At 41.4% G+C, this 26631-nt stretch overlaps 1 protein-coding gene across 1 annotated transcript in view; it reads right to left on the bottom strand.

Moving 5' to 3' along the window:
• The window catches only part of Maml1 (mastermind like transcriptional coactivator 1), a 43461-nt gene that overhangs the window by 8233 nt on the left and 8597 nt on the right, over positions 1-26631 (bottom strand). The window contains exon 2 of the mRNA XM_026412310.2: positions 1066-2481. Within this exon, the coding sequence (XP_026268095.1) occupies positions 1066-2481 (1416 nt within the window). The remainder of the gene's footprint in view (positions 1-1065; positions 2482-26631) is intronic.

Raw genomic sequence — 26631 nt, 5'->3', positions numbered from 1 at the left:
TTATTCAAACAAATTCAACTTCTTGAGCTCCTCTGCAGTTCTTATTCGTTCGTGCATATAATCTTCCCAAGATTCTTAGATTCTGATAGTATAATTCCTTCACCCTGTCACCAGAAGCTAAAGGGCTCCTTGAGAGTACTCTGTAAGATACTTACCAGCATGTTGCTCTCCTTTTCTGAAGTTCATATGTAATAGCTATGTACTTTTTTTTGTTTTATTGTTTTGAGATCATATCAATTTATTGTGTATGTATATACTTTTCAGAAATGAAAAGAATATAATGACAATTATTTTTAAACTTCACTTAAGTTTTCTGGTCTCTAATCTTTTGAGGATAAGACTAAGCTTCAAACTGAGAAGCAATCTCCAAAGCAGAAATGAACAATACATACAAAATATGAGATACAAGTGGGAGGGAGTCTCATGTCTTTCTTCATATCTGTCCACAGCCTTGGCCTCCAGAGTTCAAATGTAGAAGAAATATATTAAAGGCAAACTTCTTATTTTGAAATTTGGCTTGGGCCTAACGGTCAGGTTATAGATGTCTGTTTCCTCTTGAGTTGTGGATTTAAGCACCATCATATATATGCATACATGTCTACATGCATTTCTGTATAACTCAATACCATCTAATAAAAAAATCCAACTTTAAATTAGTGGACATAGGGTAAACAGTAGGCAATATGTCATTGAATCCTGACATTCTCCCTATAATGGGTTTATTAGTTATCTATCACTGGATAACAAGCAACTCCAAAACTTATTAACTCATGATTTATCTGGGAAACAATTCAGGCAGGGCATAGATGGGCTCCTCCTGTCTTATGTGATTAGCTGATGGTTCACAAGGAGGCTCAGTTTTAGAGGGTGATCTAGCTGTCACTGGGGCACCTTGATTCTATTCCCCTGGAAGTAGAATCTAGTAGATAACACAGGCTCATTTCCCACCTTCCAGGGCATCCTTGGGTCCTCCCTATAGCTCTTCCAGAACCTGTACCTGTTCAATTCCTAGTAATGCAAAAGAAAAAAGGAAAAAAAAAAAAAAAAGTGAAGCAGTTCACTTACCTGGCCAGGTTGAACTAGTGATCGGAAGGGCATATTTCCGGGCTTTGGTTTCATTGAAGTAAACAAGGAGTTCTGCTCATTATTCAGATGAGGCAGCTGCTGAGGAAGATAGGCCATCAAAGCTGGCTTGCTCTGGCCAGACCCAGGACCACCTTGCCCACAGTCCGCTTTGTAATGAGAAAGGGGTTTTGTATTGCCGTAGTCTAGCATTGAACCTTGGTTATTCACTGAGTTCTGATTCAAGTTACCCAGTGGCTGGTGACTTAGCAGGTTCACATGGCCTGACTGGAGGTAGGCACCTCCAGGCCGAGGGGAACTCTTGTTTACACTAGGCATCATGAGCAGTTTGGGGTTGGAGAAGTCTTGCTTGTAGCTGGAAGGGCTGGCAGGTTTCTCCATGGCATAAGGGACATCTAAGGGACTGTGGGAAGGTCCCGTCTGCTGCCATGTGGACATCTGGCCTGGGGTGGATGCTGGGGTGGCCTGCTGTGGGTTCTGGAGCATTTGCTCGCGCTTCTGCTTGGCAGCAATCTGCTGGAGCTGGTGGGCAGAAGACAGCTCTGAGGCCCCTCCTGGGCCCTGGCTAGGCAATACCACACTTGGAAGGGCCCTTTGTGCATTCTGGGCTTGGGCTGATGCCGGCATCAGGTTAGAACTGGGATTGTCTGCCACAGGTTGACCAGAGGTATGAAACAGTGTCTGAGGACCTCCAAGGCTGGGGGAATCTGTGCTAACAGGGGCAGATGATGGCCCCAGAAAGGTCTGTCCTGCAGAACCAGTCCTGACTTGTGGAGAGCCTAACTGTTCTTGTTCAAAGGCTGCTGGAGAGAATTCTGTCTTAATATTAATGTCTTGGGCCAAGGGGGTTTGGGTGGCAGAGGCAGAAGGCTCTGGATCTTTCTTTTCCTCAAAGTCCTCTGTAAACAGGTCCTTCATGTCTTCATCAGGCACTGACCTGTTTAGCTCCTCGATAAGCTCCTTCCACTCCTGCTCGTTAAGGTTAAGGTCAGGCATGAGGTTGCTCTGTGATATAGAACCCCCAGCCCCAGCAATCATGCAGGGCAGGTCATCAACAGGTTCCTGCTTCAGTTCTTTATTCAGGCTCAGAGGAAATGACTCACCAGGGTTGCTGCCTCCATTCAAGTGGAGGCTGGAGTCTGCAAGACACTTTTTGTTGATGGAGTCGAGCCCCAGGGAATGCTTTCCACTGGACTGCAGGGAATCGCCCCCAGTATTGTCAGGTGGACCAAGGGGTGAGGCTGGAGGCAGCCCATTGGTAGACACAGCTATGCCCAGAGGGGCCTCCCTGCGGGTCTTCTTATGCCCAGGAAAGAGATCTCCATAGCCATTTTGTTGATCACCATTCTGAGGGGAGGCAGCACTGTCAAGATTCCTCTTCACTGTATCATGAAGATGCTGAAAACATTGGAAAAAGAAACTTAGATACCCAATAACATGTCCAAGGTTCCCTCTGCTTCCAATAGTGACTTAAACCAGCATCCCTTCAATCCTTTCCTGTGGGTGTGCACCGCCCACTTGTGGGGAACTTCCTGGCCAGTCAGAATTGGATGTCTAGTTCAGCCAGGGGAAAGCAATGCAGTAAACCCTGTCTTTTTGCAGGATACAAGCCTGATTGATGCTGCCCACCGCCACCTAGTTTGAGAGTTTGCCCAAGAATAGAGCTAAGGAAAAAAGAGCCAGTGGACACATCTACATTCTTGAGGACACCACTGGAGCCTTGAATCTTATCATACCTGAGACCAGTCATCCTCCTGGGTTTTGTACTTACATGAACCAATAAATTTCTTCTTGTGTTTAAGCTGGTTTAATTTGGATTCTGTTACTTTCAGTAGAGGAAGCCCTGGCCCATGCTCTGGTCAAGGTGTGTGCTGTCCTCAAGTACCCTGCTTCTACTAGGTTGCATAGGCCTGGTTCTTCTTCTTCTTCTTTTTTTTAAATTAGTACATATTAACTATACAGAATAATAAGTTTCATTGTGGCATACTGTACATACATATAACATCTCTGATCATTTTTATCTCCCCTTCCCCCTCTCTCCCCTCCCTTCCTCTTCTCCAATATTCACAGTCGCTTTCTTTCTTTCTTTCTCTCCCTCTCTTTCTCTCCTTACCCCCCTCTCCATCTCTCCCTCCCTCCCACTCTCTCTCTCTTTCTTTCTTTCGTGTGCAGTACTGGGGATTGACTGAGTTATATCTTCAGCTCCTTTATAATTTTGTCTTAAGACAGGGTCTTGCTAAGTTGCCCAGGCCGGCTTTGGATTTGCCATCTCTGTCAGCCTCCTGAGTAGCTGAGATTACAGATAGATATATGCCATCATGCCCAAAGCCCACCTGTCTTCATACCCTTCCTGGGTCTATCCCCTTTCTCCCCACTGAATTGTTCCTTTATATGTCATATAGGATTATGACCTTAAGATTCCATCCACTCTCCTCCCCATCAACTCCTAAGCATCTTCTAATCCCTTGCTCCCAATCACCACCCTTACAAACCTCGTCACTTCTTACTAAGACCCTTAACTGGAACACTATCATGTCTTCTCTGGCACCATTACTTTCTGCTTCCCCATTTTCTCCTCAACTAGATTCGTTCAACTAACCTTATTATGAATCTACTTGTGCCAGGGACAAGGCGCTGTGGGGAATTCAAAGACAAATATTCTACTCTTCATGAGCTTCCAGTCTTCTAGGTCACAGGACATACACAGATATGACTACAGAATAAGACCAATAAGCAGCGAGGCACAGTAGTGCACCCCTGTAATCCCAGCTACTCAGGAGTCTGAGGCAGTGGGAAGATTGCAAGTTTGAGAGTCTGAGGCAGTGGGAAGATTGCAAGTTTGAGGCCAGCCTGGGCAATTTAGCAAGACCCTATCTCAAAGTAGGGGGTGGGAAAGGGCTGGGGAGGTAGCTCAGTGGTGAAGTAAAAACAAGGCACTATAGCAATAAGTAGCTGAGAGTTCAGGGGCAGGAATTACATGAAAAGAACATGGCAGTGGGGTGGGAAGGAGAAAAGGTGGTTACTTCCCTAGACTCATCTTTAGCCATCAGGACAGACTTTTCATAAGGCCCAGGAGGTGCCTGTTCTCAGTCTCTAAAACTGTGCTGCTCCCTTCCTAGTTTAGTTTTATTATGTTTTGTTCTTCACCCTTCACCCCTAAAGTTATCCTTTCTCTCACTAACCTTAAGCATGTATGGTATATTGTTAAAAATGACCCTCGCCAGGCATGATGGTACATGCCTCGGGAGGTTGCTGAGGCAGGAGAATCATAAGTTCAAGGCCAGCCTCAACAACTTAGTGAGACCCTGTCTCAAAATAAAAAAATTTTATGAAGGGCTGGGAATATAGCTCAGAGGCAGAATGCTTATGGGCTCAATCCCCAGTACCACCCACATAAAGGTCCCAAACAATACCCCTAACTATTATCTCTAAACAAATTCCAAGGAAGTCAGGGGTAGCATGTAGTACTTCCTCTGTTAAATTCAGTTGCAGAGAAGGGCCACAATGCCATCTCACTGGCTGTAAAAGTCAAGTGCCATCGTATTCCTGGGTATCCTGCCTGAGGTAACTCTGAGGGCACTAGCTCTCAGCAGCAGACCATGTGCTGGACCCCACAAAGGATAATTTTCTCAACCTCAGTTCAAGTCTAATGCTCCTATTCCTTTTTTCCTTTTTAAACCATATTAAGGTTTCATATTTTTTAAATGCTAAAGTTGACCGCACAAAACTGTGTAAATCCCAGCTGAGCATCTCTCTAAATCCATATATGGGTACCTGAATTAGCCTGGAAAAAAAACTTAGGAATGCCTCACAAATGAAACTGTAGGCAGAGGTAAGCAATGCAATTCTAGGACCCAATTTAGAACAGGGCTTCTGTAACCCAAGGATGTTTGGATGCTTTACTTCTATGCAGGTTCTTCTGCTTCCACTGCCACCTAGGGGTGAGTGAAGGCTTCTAAAATGGATGCTTTATAAAATACACTGTTTGAAAAGTTTCTTTTGAAAAGGTATATTCATCCTCATTTAACTGGTCAAAAGAAATAAACATGAGTTGCTAATATTTCTTTTATTTCTATGTTTTCTGTTATTTTCTTTTGTTCCACAGAGGTCTAGGATGGTCTGTAAACCCTAGAGTTTAGTATTTCATCTTCCTAAGGGAAAAGATGGAAAGCTAAGGGGGTCAAGGCATTTGATGAGTCAGCTGGCTGTCCCAGATTAGAAACAGAATCCCTCTTTGCCCTAACAATTATAAAAGCTGCCACTCCCTCTTTCAAGAGCCGCATGCAAACAGCTGCAGACAAGTTCCAAAGGAACAACTCAATTTTGCAATACCCACTGCTTTTAGCCAAAGGAAACACTGGGCAGTTTTCTCAACTACTCACAAAATTTAACTGGAATGATGTAGGCGGGAATGGGGAGTGTGGAATGCGGTGGCCCTGGCAGATTTTTAAGACTTGGGCATTTGCAGGAGTGTTGGATACATGCAGGGCATTGTAGGGAAAGCAAAGATGTGTAAGCCTTAGAGCCTAATCTTCAGGCATTTACAATGGAATTGGGAAAACAGCCTAAACAGTTTAAAAGCTATGTAAAAGAGAGTAGATGTTATAAAGCAATACAAATCTGGCTGCCCCCTATATGCTCAGAGTAAGTGGACTTTTAGGTGCTCGGCTCAGAGGCTCCTGTTCTAACTACAGAATGGTTTCAGTGGCATATAGGATTCCAGAAGGATCTAGTTCTGGGAAATGATGCCAGAAGCTTATGATCTGCTGAAGAACAGTGCATACTCATAGATGGCTATCAAGGAACAACCCCATAGGCCCAATTCCCACCCTATTCTGGGCCAGCTCTCTCATGGGGAGGCCTCAACCCTCTAGGTGCCATCTGCCATCTTCTTTTTGCGAGAGGGGTTCTGGTATATCAGTGCTGCTCTGAATCAAGCTGAAGCAAGCCACACCTTGTGGACAACAAATCAGCATCCTGTCCAACCCCCACACATTAGTAGACAGTAAGGACCTTCCTCTAGTCTCCACTTCCTCCTTCAACCATCACTGCTGCAATCCCAGCGTGCTTTGTGGTCAAACTCACTACAAAATGACACCTACTTGCTTCCATTCTGAGTTAACAGATGGACTGCTAAAGACAGGAGTGGTTTCCTCGTATTGGTATTCCTTACCCATTGGCAGCCAGCTGGGGAGGCCATGATGAGGCACTTCCTGCCCCCCACCCTCCCCCAGCACTGGGAATTCCTTTTTTTCTCCTCCAACTTCTCCTCCTCCTGTCACCCTCCTTTCAGTCAGATAACCCCAGTCTCACCCAGCATCTCAGTCCTCTGAGGTTATGTGGTTTCTATTCCTCACAGTTTGGGAATGGATTGGATGTGGGAAAGAAGAAAGGATGGAGTTAGGATTGCCATCTCCATGCGGGGATGATGGTCTGCTACTTAATGATTTGACTCATTTGCTTCAATCTTTAAAGTGCTCTTTCCTCACATTTCTCTCCCACCCTCTCTTACCTTCTACTCCTGGGGTTGTTTCCTCTGTCTCCCTTGAAAAGTCTCCCCCTTTCTTGCTCTTCAATTAACTGGAGTCCTCTCCCCTGTTCCTTCCACACACTCTCCCATGTCCTCATGTGCCTAGGACTGCAGATCATACTCAGAACAGGCCCAACTGCCCCGGGATCAAATGCTGAGCCAGCCAGCCCCGGCTCCTCCAACCTCCTTTCCCATCTCCCAGTCTGCACCATGCTGTCACACACCAGTCTTACAGCTGCTCAAATGTGCCCCCTCATTCCTGTTGCAGGGCCCCTGTACTTGTCTTTGCCAGAACGCTTCTTCCCTCTGATCTTTAAAAGGATGACTCATCTGTAATTCAGGTCATTTATCTCCTCAGTCACTCCTTGATCACCTGCTCCTCCCCACAATCACGCTCTTTCCTACTTCCTGGTTGACTTCCCCAATGGGGCACTCATCTGAATGGGCCTACCCCTCCCAAGAATGATGAGCAAAGACCCCAGGCCTAAAAAAGGGCCAACCACTCAATAAGCATTGGTGTCTGAACGTAATGTCTCTGGCCTGGAACTTTTGCAGACCTCTTAATTCCCATCTGTCCACCTACTTAACCAGCATGCCTCTACTTGGGCGTTCACTGACAACTCAGGTGAAATCTGTCCAAAGCTGATTTCAGCTTCTCCAGTCCTATTTTCCTTTCCCTGCTCTCACAGAGAATGTCAGTACTAGCCATTTAGTCACATAAACCAAAAAAGCAGAGAGCAGCCCTTGACTCCTCCTTCTTCATTACTCCCATCCAATCAGTCCCAGGTTCTTGGCCTTTTTTCTCTTCTTTTCTTTCTTGTTTCTTTTTTTCTTTCAGTGCTGAGGATCAAACTCAGTGCCTTGCAAATACTAGGCAATCACTCTACCTCTTAGACTTTCTTGACCCCACCTACTTGTCTCCATTCACTGACACCAGTTTCTCTTGCTTGAATTATTTTAACTGCATCTAAGGTCTTCTCATAGTCTCCACCCCCATCTGTATTGCACACCATGATCAGAGTGATGGTGCTAAAGGCAAATCTGATCTCATCATCTTTCAGTGGCTCCTGGTTGTCCTTGGGTTGTCACAGGCTGGAGCTTGGCTCTGATGTCTTTTAGTACCATCTCTCCAACCACAACCAAGCTGCTCTAATGGGCTGTCCAGGACTCCCCAGAAGTATAGGTTAAAACACATAAAATCAGAATTTTTTAAAGTTAATATTCAGTCTAATACCATACTTGCTTTTGCTTTGCCCATGAGTTCTACCAGTACCCTGTATGTATGGTATACTGAGAGGCTCCTCAGGAGTCCTGACTTGTTTCTGTAGGGGCATGTCATTACTTACCCAGTATGCCTTGCTGACCACTCACTCCCACTTATTTATTATGATTCACTTCCAGTTAATTATTATTATAACTCATTACTCCCGTTTAATTCAGAATCTCAGTCTTTAAAACAACCCTAGAGGATGAGAACCATTATTCCTGTTTTCTAGCCAAGGAAACTCAGAAAATTACATGCGGTTTGTACATTCAGCTGTGAATATGAATCTCCTGTGACTGTTGGGGATCTGCTGCAGATCCCCCAGTCCAATCACCTATAACAAAATGAGAACTGGATCCCAATTAATCCCACACATGTGACACTGAGAAAGAAGCTTGCCTCTGAAACACCAACATCCAAGTGACGTGACTCAGAGTTTCAAACTGTACAAACAAGGAATATCCTACTATAGTGCTAAGCATGAAGAATACCATCAAGAGTCACTACCAGAAAAACAGGCTGTGCTATGATGAAATCCCACATTCCAGGGCCACAATGATTCTTTATAAGATATTAAAAGGAAAAAACAAACAAACAAAAAACCAGAGAGCCACCTATAGCCAGCTACTAAAAATTCCTACTTTTACAATATTATTTGTGTTAATATTTGGAACAGTCACTGAGTTAGAATGCAAACAACCTAGCATGGGGAGTACTAAAGATCTCTGTAGCACACACTCCTGTCACAGAATCTACTCAACACAGATATATAGAAGACGGTGAGGTCTGGATTGATGCATTTTCCAGAAAACTTTATGATTTGGTTTCTGAACATTTTCATTATCACTTAAAAAAAGCAAGTTTATAATGGAGATTAAACACAGAGCTGCTTTACCACTGAGCTATATCCCCAGTCCTTTTTTAAAAATTGTTTTATTTTGAAGCAGGGTTTAAGGCATTGCTAAATTGCTGAGGTTGGCCTTGATCTTCCTGTCTCCTCTAGAGTCACTGGGATTACAGGTATGCACCACCACACTTGGCTTAAAAAAAAATACTTTTGATTTTGAAATAATTCCAAGTTAACAAGAAATTGCAAAGATGATACAAAGAGGTCCTATGTATCCTTCTTAGTTTTCCTCAATGTTTATATTTCACATAATTAGAGACTGGCCTTGAACTTTCAATCCTTCTGCCTTGACTTCCCCAGAAACTGAGATTACAGAACACTGCACTAGGCATGTTACCTTTTTTGGCGGGGTACCGGTGATTGAACTCAGGGGCACTCAACCACTGAGTCACATCCGCAGGCCTATTTTGTATCTTTATTTTATTTATTTATTTATTTATTTTAATATTTATTTATTGTTTTTTAGTTTTCGGCAGACACAACATCTTTGTTTGTATGTGGTGTTGAGGATCGAACCCGGGTCGCACGCATGCCAGGTGAGCGCGCTACCGCTTGAGCCACATCCCCAGCCCTGTTTTGTATCTTTAGAGACAGGGTCTCACTGAGTTGCTTTGCACCGTTACTGAGGCTGGCTTTGAACTCATGATCCTCCTGTCTCAACCTGAAGAGCCACTGGGATTACAGGCATGCCCCACCACACCCCGGCACCTTTTTTTTTTTTTTTTTCATTGCTGGGGATAGATACCCTGGCCATTCTAGGCTAGCCCTCTACTACTGGGTGACATCCCAAGCCCTGATAAAAGCTTTAATGGAAAACAAAACACTAAGAAAGCAAGGCTATGTAAATATTTAACAACAATATAATCTCCTGCATGATTATAAAGCAGAGAGTTAAAATTCACTGAGAAACAAAATTGTTAACTATATTGATTCTTGTACTTGGCAGGAACATATTCTCTTCATGATAGAAAAACCAGTAAAGAAAACTAAATGAGGCTCATGTTGCCTGGTGGACATGAAAACAGAGCAGGCTATCATTAACTGGATGTATGAATTTAGTTAAGACACAATCCATTTAGGATCTGCTTTCTTGACCATGAAAATGCTTGGGTTAGATGATCTAAAGAGATGGTTGGCAGGGGCTGAGGGGAGAGTAATTTTTATTTAATGAATATAGAGTTTCAGTTTTGCAAGGAGTAAACACAGTTCTGGAGACAAGATAGTGGTGATAGTTACACAACCACAATGTGAATGCATTTAATGACATTGTATTGTATCTTTAAATATGGTAAGATGGTAGATTCTGTGTTTATATGTATTTTACCACAATAAACATTTTAAGGTGATTCTTCATCATCCTACATTCCTTGAGTGCTCAAATTTCCTGTCTCATCAGTATCTTTTCACATTTGATCTTAGTCAAAAGGTAAGAAGCAATCTTTAATATCTTTAAAAAATGACCAAACAAGCTGGACATGATGGCACATGCCTGTAATCCCAGTGGTTCAGGAAGATTGCAAGTTCGAGGCCAGGCTCAGCAACTTAGCAATGCCTTATGCAACTTAGAGCCTGTCTCAAAAAAAAAAAAAAAGAGAGGGCTGGGGATGTGGCTCAGTGGTAAACCTCCCCTGGGTTAAATCCCTCAACAAAACAAAACACACACACACACACACACACACACACACACACACACACCTTTGTTATGGAAGATATCAAATATATACCAAAAGTAGACAGAATAGTATAATAAGCCCCCACATGCCCACTCACCAATTTTGACTTATTTATGCTGTAACCACTGCCTGGATTATCTAGCAATCACATATTTTCTTCTTAAATACTTCAGCATATATCTCTAAACTATAAAAAGCTCTTTTTTTTTTCTTTTTTTTGGGGGGGGCAATGCTGGGAACTGAACTCAGGGCTTTGTATGTGTGAGGCAAACATTCTACTACTGAGCTATGTCCCCAACCCCCGAACTATAAAAAGCTTTTAAAAAAATAACCACATCATTACTGAATGTTAAAGAAAATCAAATTGTTTTTATAGCTTGTTTATTCAAATCAGGACCCAATATGCTACATCTGGATGATATGCTTTTTTATTTATTTATTTATTTATTTATTTATTTTTTTTTTAGAGAGAGAATTTTTTTAATATTTATTTTTTAGTTCTCGGCGGACACAACATCTTTGTTGGTATGTGGTGCTGAGGATCGAACCCGGGCCGCACGCATGCCAGGCGAGCGCGCTACCACTTGAGCCACGTCCCCAGCCATGATATGCTTTTTTAAAAAAAAATATTTAATTTTTAGTTGTAGTTGGGCACAATATCTTTATTTATTTTATTTATTTATTTTTATGTGGTGCTGAGGATCGAACCCAGGGCCTTACACGTGCTAGGTGAGCACTCTACCGCTGAGCAACAACCCCAGCCCTGGATGATATGCTCTTAAGACCATATGTGACACTCTCTCTTCTTCTCCTATTCTCCTTACTATTTATTTGTCTAAAAAGTTTAGTCACTTATCCTGGAGAATTTCTTACTTCTATAGTTGGCTGAATATATCCCCATGGTGTCCTTTACAAATTCTTCTATCCTCTGTATGAGACTTGAACAGACTCAGATTGGGGGAGGAGGTATACATACTTGTGAGTGCTCAACCACTGAGCTATATCCTTAGCCCTTTTATTTTTTTATTTTTAGCCCTTCTATTTTTTATTTTTATTACTGGGGATTGAGCCCCGGGGTACTTTACCACTGAGCTACATCCCTAGGCCCTTTATTTATTTTTTTTTTATTTTGATACAGGGTCTCACTAAGTTGCCACGATTCATCTCTAACTTAGAATCCCCCTGCCTTAGCATCCCAACTAGCTGTGCCCAGCCAGATTTTTTTTTTTTAATCAACTATCAATAATGAATGTGTGGTGAATAGATTTCAGGGGGAGAGAATACAGCCAAAGGGACCAAGTAGAAAACTGTTGAAATAGTTCCTAAAATGAGGACCTGATTGAAACAGGTTATTTTAGAGTTAGGTAGAAGAAAATTTAGTACACATCAGTGTATCTTACAGATAAAGGCATTTCTATCTAGTCTGAATACATGGGTAAGATTTTTTTAAAAGGATGAAAATGTGGTTTTCCTTGTTGGGGAAGAGGTTGAGTTCCATTTCAATGATGAAGAAATGATTGTGGGAACCCCATCAATATCTAGGAGGTAGTGAATAACACAGTCTCTGAATTCTATGGAACGACAGTCATCAGCAAGACATAAAGCTGGCACCATGAGCAGATCCGATCACTCAAGAAGAGTGAAAAGCCAACCAGGGAGGAGGTGAAAAGTCCATGATGAAACAGAGCACAAAGGAAAGTTTTAGGTTAAATGCATTGGAAAGGTCAGAAAGGTAACCACTGAACATGTCCACTGGATCTGGCAATTAAGAGGTCACTGATAATGCTGCACGGACAGTTTTAGAAGAGTTACAGAGTAAAACCCTTGACTTGAGAAATAACTGGAAGGTGAGTAAATAGAGACTGTGTACTTTGCTATTTTCTAGGTTATTTTATTTTAATATTTATTTTTTAGTTATAGTTAGACACAATACCTTTATTTCACTTAATCATTTTTATGTGGTGCTGAGGATTGAAACCAGGGTCTCACATGTGTGAGGCGAGGCTCTACCACTGAGCCACAACCCCAGCCCTCTACAGTTATTTTAAAAAAAGAGATAAAGTGGTGGGTATGGTGGCACATGCCTGTAATCCCATTGACTCAGGAGCCTAAGGCAGGAGGATTGCAAGTTCAAGGCCAGCCTGGGCAACTTTTTTAAAAAAAATATTTATTTATTTACTTTAGTTTTAGGTGGACACAATATCTTCATTTTATTTTTATGTGGTGCTGAGGATCATACACACGCATGCTAGGCAAGTGCTCTACCTCTGAGCCATGACCACAGCCCCAGCCTAGGCAACTTAGTGAGACCCTGTCTCAAAGTAAAAAATAAAAAGGCCTAGGGATACAGCTCAGTACTAGAGAGCCTCTGGGTTCAATCCCCAGTACAGCAGGGAAAGGAAAAAAGAAAAGTAATACAGTAGATTAGTGGTTGCCAAGGCATGAAGGGAAGTGAGAAGATTGATAGGTGACAGCCAAGAGATGCAGGATTTCTTTCTAAAGTGATGAAAATATTCTATAATTGACTGCATTTATGGTTATAAAACTCTGTGAATGTACTAAAAACCACTGAATTGTATACTTTAAGTGGTAAATTGTATGACATATGAATGATATCTCAATAAAGTCATTAATTAAAATATGAGGGGGACAGATTGGTTAGTAGTCAAATAGGGTCAAAGGAGAGATATTTTAGAATATCAGACTTGTGCTCACTTGATAACAGCAGATAATTACTGTTGAATTTATTATATCCCTCTAAAACCCTCTGGAATTCATTCTATGAATGGAATCAGGCTCCTTCTTCCATTAGGAAAAGATGTATCATAACCACCACTGAAAGTGGAACATACCATGATTTTCCCACCTTAAGTCCCAATTTGGACTTACTTAACTGAGGGACTCTGCACATAAGACCACACCCCTCCTATCCAAAGCCAAACTCTCCAACTGGGTTCACCAGGCCATCCCCACTCAGGCTCTTCCACTTCTTGTTTATTCAATCAGCATTCTTTCCTCTGTTCTCTGTTTGCCTCCCTCTTTATTATTGTTTGTTTGTTTTCTGTAGGCATGGACAGATGCTCATAACGCCTTCCATCTTTTGACCTCATCCTACTTTATGTGCCATTTTGTATAGAGTTTAGAGAGCAGCTACAGGGGATGTGGTGGTGCACATAGGAGATCACTTGAGCCCAAGTGTTAGAGGGTGGTCTAATCAACATAAGGAGACTCATCAAAAAATGGATGGTGTGACAACTGAGTCCTGGTTTGGATGCTTAACTACTGTGTGCTCACAGGCAACATTACTTAACCTCTTGAGAAGGTTTGGTTCCGCATCCGAAAAGACAGAGGGGTGGGTACTAGCCACTTCAGGGAATGGTTACCACTTATTGAGCACCTGGGTAACATTCTTACTGTCCAGCTCCTCTTCCTTCCCTTTTAGAGCTTTATAAAGACAGACAGGTCTTTACTTTGTTCATATTCACCAGACAACCACCTTTTTGTTTGTTTGTTTGTTTGTTTTACTGGGACTGAACCCAGGGGTGCTTTACCATGGAACTATATCCCCAATCCTTTTTATTTTTTAAGAAAAGTTCTCACCAAGTTGCCGAGGCTGGCCTCAAACTTGTGGTCCTCCTGCCTCAGCCTCCCAAGTTGCCGGGATTACAGAGAAACACCATCATGCCCAGCAACCACCTGGTTCTTAAATCTAAGGAACACTTTTCAGACGGTAATCCTTGACCTCTCAGAAGATCACTCCTCTCTCTTCTAACATCTCTCTTCACTTAATGTCCACATGAACACTCTTTGTGGACTTATTCCTGACTCCAAGGCCACTATTTGCAGGCAGTCCCTTCTCTTTTTCCTTTAAAAAATTATTATTTTATTTTTAAAATTTTATTTGGCAGGGCTGGGGATGTGGCTCAAGCGGTAGGGCACTCGCCTGGCATGCGTGCGGCCTGGGTTCGATCCTCAGCACCACATACAAACAAAGATGTTGTGTCCGCCAAAAACTAACTAAATAAAAAAAAAAAAATTTATTTGGCAGACTGCCTCTTCTCATGATCCTTAAATGATGATGGTCACCTTCATTCTTTTTCACTGATGTCATCTCCCCAGGTAACACCATCCATACTCAGGCCTTAAGATGACAACCTGGCATAGAACTGGCACTCTTTGTTTTTGGTAGAGCTGAAGGCCCTGCAGATGCCAAGCATATGCTCTATCACTAAGTTACACTCCCAGCCCAGGCACTCAAATATTCACTGAGTGAATATTTAACACATCTTTCTCTTTTGTGTCTTACTCTCTCTCCTCTGCTCTAGACTTACATGTTCAGTTGTAAACTGGGAATCTCGATGTATATGTCAGATAAGATATAATCCAAGCTGGGTTTTTCTTCCCCTAAATCCACCGCTTCATCTTGTGCTCCCTGACTAGATGCATGGTTCAATCCCTGTCCTCTCAGATGATTGGACACTGATTCTACTTTCTAAATCTCTCTCCAGTAAGAGACCTGGAGAGCTTAGTTCAATTCCTCATTGTTTAAAATCTAGATCACTAAAGTAATTTCATGCTGATTTCAATTCCTCTCTGATGTAGCTCACCCTTTATGATATTATCAGAACGATCTCTATAAAACAAACACCAAACCATTTTAAATCCCCATCACTTAACAGATAAAGTTCAAATTCCTTAAACTGGCACAAAATGGTCTGTTTGATGTGTCTCTGATTAACTACTTCATGTACTCTGCTAATATTCCCTTGAGGTCCCAACTTAAACTGAACTACCTTCAGGACTGAGAATATACCCCCTATCCTGGCAACCTTACCAATCTTATAAGACTTGGCTCAAACATCATTGTTGTCATATTTTCCCCCCAGACTACTTACTCCACACCAGCTCAAGTTTCTTGATCTTGCTGGGCACAGTAGCATACACTTGTAATCCCAGTAGCTTGGGAGGCTGAGGCAGGAGGATCGAGAGTTTAAAACCAGCCTCAGCAAAAGTGAGTCACTGAGCAACTCAGTGAGACCCTGTCTCTCAATAAAATACAAAACAAGGCTGGGGATGTGGCTCAGTGGTTGAGTGCCCCTGAGTTCAATCCCCAGTACCCCCCCCCCAAAAAAAAAACAAAAAAACCCCAAACCAGCCATATCATCTCTTTCCGATCCCTCTTCTTTAAGATGAAAACATCTCTCCTTGCAAAGATTAATTCTCTTCAGTTTCATCTTTTTATTCTGTCTGGACCTGCCTCATCTGACACATTCCTCTTCAAATTCTTTCTCTCCTCACCTCAAAAATAACTTCCATCTGTTTTGCTCTAAAGCAGTGATTCTCAAATTGTGATTCCAGCCCAGCAGCATCAATCAGCATTACCTGGGAATGTATCAGCAATGCTCATTTTCAGGACTTCATGCAGATGGTTTCACTGAGTCAGAAACTCTGGGATGGATGGGGTCCAGGGAGGTTTTAAAAGTCTTCTAGGTGACTGTGATGCATGCTGAGTTTGTGAGCCACTGCTGCAAGTGGATGGATCTTTCAAACTTATATTCAATTTTACATTCCAAAACACCCTAAACAAAAATGCTTCCCAAGCACATTCTGTACTTTAGCTACTTCTCTCTTACTCCCTTATCATTAGCTTTTCTAAGAGCATCAACCACTTAGTACTCTCAAGTCAAAACACTCAATGACTTCTAGAACCCCTCCAATGAGCTGTGTATCTTAAGCTCTTTAACAGACAAGAAAACTAAAACTCTTGACAGCTTAAACAACTTGTCTAAATGGATCTGTTAAGTCCAGAAATTATTCTATCATAAGAAAAAATTTAAATATTCTCAAAAGTAGCACAGAGAATAATAAAAATAAAAATGTAATAAAGATATCAAGACAGATTGATTTAATAATAGAGTAATGAATACAGAAAGCAGATTGTCAGAGACCAGAGAGAAAGTGAGGGTAGGGCACCTCATAATATGCCTCTCTGTAATGAAAAATGGAATCTAAAATTTAGGCAAGCAAACTATAATTATAATGAGGGTTGTCTTTTTTTGTGATTATAAGTGACAGTGGAGTAAGAGTTTCAAAAATGAGAAAGGACATTAATAAGTGTCTAATAAAGTTTTTAATTCAACTTAGCAAGACCCTATCTCAAAATAAAAAATGAAAAGGGCTGGAGATGTGACTCAGTGGTCAAGCACCCTTGGGTTCAATCCCCAGTACCAAAAGAAAAATAAAAAATTAAAAAATAAACAGACAGGGGGCTGGGTTTGTAGCTCAGTGGTAGAGTGCTCGCCTAGCACATGCAAGGCCCTGGGTTTGATCTTCAGCACCATATAAAAAAAATAAATAAATAGACAAATAAAGGTACTGACAACTACAACTAAAAAAAATAAAATATTTTTTTAAAAAATAAACAGGTAAAGCTGACTTTAGTAACATTTTATTTAACCCACTAACTATATTATCATTTTACAATGTAATCAATATTGAAAATTTGAAAAAAAAATTTGGCACCAAGTTTTCAAAATTCAGTGTCTGTTGTATATTTCTAACAAACTCAATTTTGCACATTTCAAGCATTTGGAAGTCTTACCTGGCTGATGGCTCCTTCATGGACAGAGTAGTTCTATAAATTAGCCTTGGATATAAGCACTGAATATACAAGAAAGTGCCCTACAATCTGCCACCTGATTTGGGAGTAGGCCCCTTACTGCTCATAAGACCCAACACATCAGGCACCTTTGTCCCCTGCACAAACTACTTCCTCACCTCAGACAATCTTGCCTCTCCTTTTAGCAAACTTCTCATTCTCTCATTTGATTTACTCAACAGGAATCTACTGGGAGCTAACTGAGCCAGCCAGCCAGCCATTATCTAGGCCCTGGGGATATAGTGGAGAACAAAACAGACAGAAACCTTGGATCTCCTGGGACCTCCCTCTTAAGTGGGAAGTACTCCTAAGGAAATAAAGCACAGAAAGACAGGGAGTTTGTAGGATGTATGATTTTTAAAAAGAATCTCAGGACAGGCCTTACAGAGTGTGTGAAGTTTGAACAAGAATGTGTAGATGTGAGGGTAAGCCACGCCAACACCTACTGAAGAAGATCCAGGTGAGGCAGAGGAATGAGCCTTGCAAAGGTTGGGATGGGAGAGTGCCAGGTGTTTGCCCATTAGCAAGTAGCCAGGGAGGCTGAGGCTGAGAGAAAAGGAGTGAAGAGCATCAAGACACGGTGACCGGTGGGGGGGGGGGGGGACAGACAGTGGAACAGGTGTGCCACACTACATAGGGTCTTATGGGTCCTGGGTAAGGGTTGGCTTTTCCCTCAGTAAGATAAAAAACCTGTGCAGTGGTCTGAGCAGAGAAAGAAGACCATTCTGGGCAGAGAGTAGACTGCAGGAGGCTAGAGCCCTCATCGAGACCAATTAGGTGGCAGAAACCCAGGTAAAAGAAATGATGACTCAGACTGGGATGGCAGTGGCAGAGGTAAGCAGAAGTGGTCAGATTCTGGTTCTGTGTTGAAAGTTGAGCTGGCAAGACTTGCTGATGGACAAGCTGCAGGGTTGGCCTAAGGATTTCTGGGAGAACAGTATCATTGACAGACTAATGTGTCAGGGACACTAGAGTGCATTGTGAGAGAACAGATGGCAACAGATGGCACTCATCTGAAGTCCTGAAGAGGCTACAAATGAATGAGGTGAAAGATGGAGATAGGCAGAGAAGTGATTTTGCCAGAAGCACAAAGAATTCTATGGGCATCCCCTGGCACTTGACAGCAGAGAGCACACAGTGCCCACTCCAAAGTTTCCTCAGTTTCCAAAGGTGACTGGCTCTCCCTAATGCCCACAGCTTTTTGTGCTACCCTCTATAGTGTGGCATGTAAAACACATTATACTAGTGGCCAGTCTTTGTAATATCTCCATCAGCTCTAAGCACAGGGTGCTCCTACATTCACCTGTTTTTCCAGCACCCAACATTGGCTTGGCTTATCACTGTTGATCAATAAACAGACCCTGAATTCTGTCTGTTGGTTGGAACTGGCCAGTTTGCCAAACCATAAAGAATTCTATGGTTGTCCAGATCTTCTGGCAAAAGCTCATACCTGATTTTTTTTTTTTAAAGAGAGAGTGAGAGAGGAGAGAGAGAATTTTTAATATTTATTTTTTTTTAGTTCTCAGTGGACACAACATCTTTTGTTGGTATGTGGTGCTGAGGATCGAACCCGGGCCTCACGCATGCCAGGCGAGCGCGCTACCGCTTGAGTCACATCCCCAGCCCCGCTCATACCTGATTAACAGAGGCAATCATAGCATTAAAAACAGCAACAAAATAGATAAACACTTAGAAAGAAATCTCCTCCCACAAGGGAATATACAGGTGGCACACACTTGTAATCCCAGAGACTTGGGAGGCTGAGGCAGGAGGATCACAAGTTTGAGGCTAGCCTCAGCAATTTGTTGAGGCCCTAAGCAAGTTAGCAGGATTCTCTCTCAAAAAGAGGTAGAGAAGCCAGGCATGGTGGCGTACACCTGTATAATCCCAGCAGCTTGGAAGGCTGAGACAGGAAGATCGCAAGTTCAAAGATAGCCTCAGCAAAAAGTGAAGTACTAAGCAACTCAGTGAGACCCTGTCTCTAAATCAAATACAAAATAGGGCTGAGGATGTGGATCAGTGGTTCAGTGACTCTGAGTTCAACCCCCAGTACAAAAAAAAAAGGCTAGGGATATGGCTCAGTGGCAAAGCATCTGTGGGCTCAAACTCTGGTACAAAAAAGAAAAGAGGGGCTCAGTAGTAGAGTTGTGGCTCAGTGGTAGAGTGCTTGCTAAGCATGTGTGAGACCCTGGGTTCAAGTCTCAGCACCACATATAAATAAATAAAATAAAGAGACATTTACAACTAAAATAAGTTTATATTAAAAAAAAGAAATCCCCCACACCAAAAAGAACTATCATTTATTAAGCACCAATTTTGTGCCACACAAAACAACCCTAAGGAAGGAAATTAAAGCTTAGAAAGAGTAAGCAGAGCTAAAAGGAAGAGAATCACAAGTAGTTGTAGCACAGAAGCAATATCAGGGTGTGTGTGTGTGTGTGTGTGTGTGTGGTGTGAACGTGGGAGTGACAGCTGTTCACATCTTAATGATACTTAAAGGCACAGTAAAGAACATTTGAGGGGGTGTGAGCTGGCAGCACCCACCTGCAGCTTCATAGCTCCCAGGGGTAGCTCCTTGCCTGCCATACAAAAGACTGGTGTACATATATGCATATATGTACATACACATGTATACACACATGCACAAATACACATAAGTTCTTAACTCTCCACATAATGACTTTTGAAGGCTGCATGCATGGGCCCAAGTTAGACCATAAAACACATCTTAAATTTTCTCCAATAAAAATGTTCAGTTAAAGCCAGGCATGGTGGCACATGTCTGTAATCTTAGCAATCCAGAAGGCTGAGGCAGAATTGCAAGTTTGAGGCCAACATGGGCAACTAAGAAAGACCCTATCTCAAAATAAAATTTATAAAGGACTAGGATGTCAGACAAGGAGGTGTACACCTATAATTCCAGCGACTAGGGAGTTGAGGCAACAGGATTATAAGTTTGAGGCCAGCCTGAGCAACTGAGATCCTGTCTCAAAATAATACTTTTTTTAAAGGACAGGGGATGTAGCTCAGTGGTAAACTGCTCTCAGGTTCAATCCCCAGTACCATAAAAAGTAAAAAACTAAGAGGAAAAAAAAAAAACAAAAACAGGACTGGAGATATAGCTCAATTGTAGAGCCCTTACTTAGCATGTCCTGGGTTCAATTTCCAAAACTTCAAATAAAAAAGTTGGGATAAAAGTATGGAAAGGCTAAACTCTCTTGAGTAGAAATGGACACTTGGAGACAACTTGCAGCAGAAACTATAAGTGAATCAGTACATTAACAGTACGTACTGTCTGACACAGGTCTCCAAAGGGCTGCATGAAATACCTTTCAGATTTGGAGCTGTAAATCAGCACTAGATTTCATGTCTCCTCTCTACTGCTCTATAGGCTGCCCTGGAAAATGTCACCAGTAACACCCACCAGGTTACATGCAATTTCTCAGCAACCCCTAGCATGGCAAAGGCTCTTCTGACCAGAACTCAGTTTCTAAAAATTAGAAACTCTTAATTCATCCCCAACTTCTCCTACTTCCTCCTAAACTCTTGATCAATCACCATATCCTGTTCCTTTTACCATCCAAATATCTGCGGAATCTGGCCCTTTCCTCTGTTCCCACACTGTCACTTTCTAGCTTCTCCTCCTTGTTTTGCCTATACCAATAAAACAGCATTTTAATTGGTCTTCTTGTTGACAGCCCTTCTCTACCTCCTGCATGCACTTTTCAATTGGCCCTCTAACACTACCACAAAGATTATCTAAGGTATAAATTTACTCATGTTTTATCATTACTTAAATCTTTTAAGTGGCTCTCTATAGCACACAGAAAGAATCACGTGCAAGTTTCTATCCATGGTATGTGATGACTGATTTTGTGTGTCCACTTGACCAGGCTGGGGGATGGATTGGTCAAACATTATTGTGGGTTAATTTACATCTGAATTGCCTTCCTTCGTACCTGAATAGACATAAATAAATAAACAAATAAATAAACAAATAAGAGGAAACTCTAGCAATGACTGATTTTTTTAAAATTTTTTAATATTTATTTTTTAGCTTTTGGGGGACACAGCATCTCTGTTTGTATGTGGTGCTGAGGATCGAACCCGGGCCGCACGCATGCCAGGCAAGCGCGCTACCGCTTGAGCCACATCCCCAGCCCTAGCAATGACTGATTTATGCTGGGACTGTTTTTTTTCCTTTTAGACTCAAACTGAAACATGGGTGCTGACTACAGATTTTGAGAATTGTCAGCCTCCATATCATGTGAGCCAACTTGTTTATTATAAGGATATATACTTCTATATACATAGGCTAATTGGAGAGCTCCAATAGAGTATGCAAGGTTTTTATGATTTGGCAAGTTTACCTCTTTAAGTTTACTGCTCCACACATCCTTCTCATACTAAGTTGTCCTTTGCAATTATAGTTTTTGTTGTGAAAAGTTTCATATATACCTAAATAACAGTGAAAAGAATAACAATAAAATGATCACCTTGGACCTACTGCTTAAGCCTTAGCACTTTATCTCAGTACTTCTTCACTTTAAAAGTATGGGTCCAGGACCAGCAGAAATGGCATAATTTAGATGGTTCAAAATACTGAATCTCAGCTGGGCACAGTGGTACATGACTATAATCCCTCCTACGTGGGAGGCTGGGCAAGAGAATCCCAAGTTTGAGGCCAGCGTAGGCATCTAAGCAAGATCTGTCTCAAAAATAAAATACAAAGGGCTGGGCATGTAACTCAGTGGTAAAATGCTTGCTAGCCGTTGTGAGGCCCTGAGTTCAATCTCCAATACTAAAGAAGAAAAAAAAAAAGTTGAAGCTCAACCTCCCCCACCCCACTTAGACTACATTTAAACAAGATTTTCAGGTGACTCATGTGAATGTTAGGTCTGAGAAGCACTACTTAAAGCCTCCCCGCACTGCTCTCTTCATCTTTTCCCAAAGATAACCAATGTCCTGATTTGGGGTTAATTGCTTTTCTTTATAATTCCAACATTATTATGTTATCTATCCCAAACAATACACTGGCTAGTTTAGAAAATAGAGGACAAGGGCACACTATGTGTGTAAGGAGAGGGTAGCTTGCCTTCTCTGATAGGCGACTCCAGAGGAGGTGAGTGGGTGGGTCTCTGGGTTGTGGCTGAATTCCACTTCTCTGGGAATTGACAAGGCCTCTTCTGGGGAAATCATCAGCAAGATCGTAAGGGCATCTTGGGAAAACAGTTCAGCATAGCTGGGTGCTTGACAAGGCTGAGGCATGAAGCAGGTTCTAGATAGCAGCAGAAATATGTTCAGAGGAAGAGGGCTGCTTCATTTTTTCTACTTCTAAGTTCACCATGGTCCACCTACAGTTCTGGGAAGAAAAGCCAAGAACTTTCTTGTGTGACATGAATATCCTCAGCAGAGCAGGAGGGGAGAACATCAGCACATGATCAAGACAAGTCAAGTGCTGAGAACTTGCCAAACTTTCCAGGGGACCGTCTTAGGGGTTAAAAAAGATGGCTCAATGGAAGTGGGGGGGGGCTGGTGGTAACAATCTATCATTTGGGTCACACTGCTACAGTATGAGTCAGCTGCCCTCCACTTCTGGAGCACAGCTGTCATATTGGGATCACTTTTCCTAGTCCTCCATGAGACTCCTTGTCATTTATTTTGTATTGCGTCTCCTGTTGCCTGTATCTTATGCCTTACTCTTGATGGATTTAGTCTTTCAATTGGTGGAGCATATTTCCCAGTACTTTTTAGAAAAAGGGTATGTGTCAGCTTAATTATTTAAATATTTAATCTTTGAAAATGACTTCCTTCAATATCCATTCTTGTTTAATAGTTTGACTAGGTACCTTTTGCACTGGAAATCTAATTTTCTATTTTCCACCTATTTTTCTTTACTACTTATTTATTTTTGGTACCAGGGATTGAACCAGGACTGCTTAGCCACTGAGTCACATCCCCAGTCTTTTTATTTATTTTGAAACAGGGTCTCACTAAGTTGCTTAGTCCTCACTAAATTTCTCGGGCTGGCTTTGAATTTATGATCCTCCTGCCTATGATACCACTTGGGAGGCTGAGACAGGAGGATTACTTGAGTTTTGAAGTTCAAGACCAGACTGAGCAACACAGTGAGGCAGTGTAGTTTGGGGATAGATAACATGAGGGTAGCAGAACTATGAAGACCCTCTCTGCAGCAGGGATTGGGCAGATACAAATCAGTCTGAGCACTGGCTGCCTTTGTGCTTCATTTAGGCATCAGCTCATTTATCTTCTGGATGGAGTCAGCCTTGTTTGTTTAGCCTATGAACATTTTCCTCAAGTTTCCAGGATCTTCTTGGAGGTTCTTTGGATCAATCTGCTTTTCGTGCTCTGGCTCACAGATCTGGTTAGCTCTTCAGCTTTTTCACAGATCTCTTCCACAAGCAGGAGGGACTCTGATACCTCATTGATGATCTTGGCCGCTATATTACCTGTGGCCCTGATGAAGTAGCAAAACAGATTCTCTATCTCTTGATTCACAGCAAAACTTTGTAAGTTATTTTTTTTTTTGGGAAGGAGAGTACCAGGGATTGAACTCAGGACACTCGATCACTGAAACACATCCCCAGCTCTATTTTGTATTTTATTTAGAGACAGGCTCTCACTGAGTTTCTCAGCACCTCACTTTTTTGCTGAGGCTGGCTTTGAACTCATAATCCTCCTGCCTCAGTCTCCCTAGCCACTGGGATTATGGAAGTGAGCCATCAAAGCCCAGCTATAAGTTCTTTTTTAATGGTGGCTGGTGAAGAATGTGACATCTCTGTCTTTGAGGTCTTGGTAAAATTTCCCAGATAAGAAATACAAACTTCCGGGGCTGGGGCTGTAGCTTAGTGGCAGAGCAGTTGCCTTGCATGTGTGAGGCACTGGGTTTGATCCTCAGCACCACATAAAAATAAACAAATAAAATAAAGGCATTTTGTTCATCTACAACTAAAAAAAAAAAAAAAAAAAAGAAATACAAACTTCCCAGTTTTCAGGCCTCAGTGCCTGGCTGCCTGGCAGCACTTTGAAGAGCCAGAGTCATTTCCAGCCCATGCATGGCCTACTTCTCCTCTGCTATTCTTTTCTCTTTGCTTTTTGGATGAATTTCATTATTTGTGTTTCTTAAATTTCATATTTTTAAAAATTTCTAATATATTGTTCCCTGAACTTAAAAATTATTGTTCTATAAATATACTATACTGTATTCTCCTGTCAAACTAACATTTCATTGGCCAAAGCAAGTCATACACCCAAATCGAGGGACGAGAAAGTATATACTCTGCCTACTATGAAGCCATGGCAAGGGCATGGACATATAACATGACAAAGAATGAAGAACTGAGACCAACTGATTATCCAACCCCAACACAATTAAGGGCTCTGACATTCCCAACCAATGTAAATTATTTCAACAGCATGAAAAAGGAAAACTTAGTCAGGTATGATGGCGTACACCTGTAATCTCAGAGACGTGAATTAGAAGGATCACAGTTTGAGGGAAGCCTGGGCAACTTAGGGAGACCCTGTCTCAAAATAAAAAATATAAAGGACTAAGGATGTAGCTCAATGCTATAGTGAGTGCCCTCGAGTTCAATATTAAAATAAAATAAAAACAGGGCTGAGGTTGTAGCTCAGCGGTTGAGCACTTGCCTCATATGCATGAGGCACTGGGTTTGATCCTCAGTACCACATAAAAATAAATAAATAAAACAAAGATATTGTATCCATCTACAACTAAAAAAAAAAAAAAGCAAAACAAAAACAGTTGGGGTAGGGTGGGAGAATCAGTAGGTGAGGAGATGTAGAGTTAAAAAGTACCCTCAATAATTCTGATATATATGTGCCCTTCTGCTACAGCAAATATCTTGGATTAAAAATCACTGGTCTATACCTAATAAAATATTGACCTGCAATTTATTTCTTAAAAAAAGTATAATTTTTTAGAGTTCTTTCACAAATGTGATCTCATCTGCAGAAGCTAAATGGCACAGTGGAAAAAGCTTTGATAATAGACTTTAGTTTGAATGCTAGTTCTATCAATTAGCTGGCAACCTTGGCAAATTAACCTATGAGTCTCAGATTACTTCCATGTAAAATTGGGCAAATAACATCTACCATGTAAGACTGCTATGAGGATTAAATAACAACAGGAATCTTTCTTTTTTGTTTTGCTGTATTTCAGACTTAACTCAGAGCCTAGCATATGTTAGGAAAACTTTCTACTACTGAGCTACATTCCCAGCCCTTCTAAAATTCTTAAAAATCTTGAGACAGGGTCTAAGTTGACAGACTTTCCTTGAACTTGTGATCATCCTACCTCAACCTTTGGAACAGCTGGGATCACAAGCATGTACCACCATGCCTAGCTATACTCTTTCTTTGATTTGACTTCAAAATTACTCTAACCTTGGGCTGGGGATACAGCTCAATGGTAGAGTCACATGGCATGCACAAGGCCCTTGGTTGGATCCCCAGCAACACTTAAAAACTCTATATAATCTTTCTAATTTCATTAGTATACCTTAATTAATAAGCCCTTATAATATGTTAGAACATTTTCTGGGCCTATGGTTTATAAAATAGATTCTAATTTAAAAAAAAATCTGTGGTTAAAAACATTAACATAATAGAGCTAAGGTTGTTGCTCAGCGATAGAGCGCTTGCCTAGCACATGCGAGGCTCTGGGTTCAATCCTAAGCACCAAATAAACATAAATAAATAAAATAAAGGTATTGAGTCCAACTACAACTAAAAAAAAAAAATTTTTTTAAAAACCATTAACATAAAACATACCATTTTAACCTTTTAAAGTGTACAACACAGTATAACTCTGTATACATTGTTATTGCTAGAATTTCTTCATCCTATAAAACTGAAACTCTATATCCACTGAACAATTCCTTTGTCCTCCCCTACCCTCAGGCCCCAGCAACCACCATTCTACTTTGTTTCTACGAATTCTATTTTAGGTTCCTCATATAAGTGGAATCATGCATATTTGTCTTTTTCACTTAGCAAAATGGCTTCCATCTAAAGTAGGGCAGCAAAACACACAATTAAAGCTCAGTGTGTGGCTGTTCTGACAGAGGTTAAGCACCTAGTTCAGCTCCAGGAAAAGGCATGTGAGCATGGTCCTGAATGGTGAAAGATGTTGGACATGAGAGCAGGGAAAGATCGTATGTGTGAAGAAAACACCTAAGTTTAAAGTTTTAAATTCAATTTCATATATTTTTGTTGCACAGAAATATGCTAGAGTGATCAATGAACATTTACATACATATTATGTTAAAATAAATCATATCATATGGGGTAAGTATAAAAAATTTAAGTTCCAAGAGAAAAAGGAATGATCTAAAATTTCTATTAAAAGAAAAGCATTCTTTAAATGATTGATGAAAGATAGTATATCAACAAGATACTAACTGGCTACATTTTTTAAAAAATGATAGAAGTATTTTATTTTTAAATGTTAATATTTATAATTCTCTGGAAGCT

This window comes from Urocitellus parryii, chromosome 1 (assembly GCF_045843805.1).
Source record: "Urocitellus parryii isolate mUroPar1 chromosome 1, mUroPar1.hap1, whole genome shotgun sequence".
Classification (NCBI taxonomy): Eukaryota; Metazoa; Chordata; class Mammalia; order Rodentia; family Sciuridae; genus Urocitellus; species Urocitellus parryii.
Note: the sequence above shows the minus strand (reverse complement) of the source record. Positions and strands in the feature narration are given on the sequence as shown.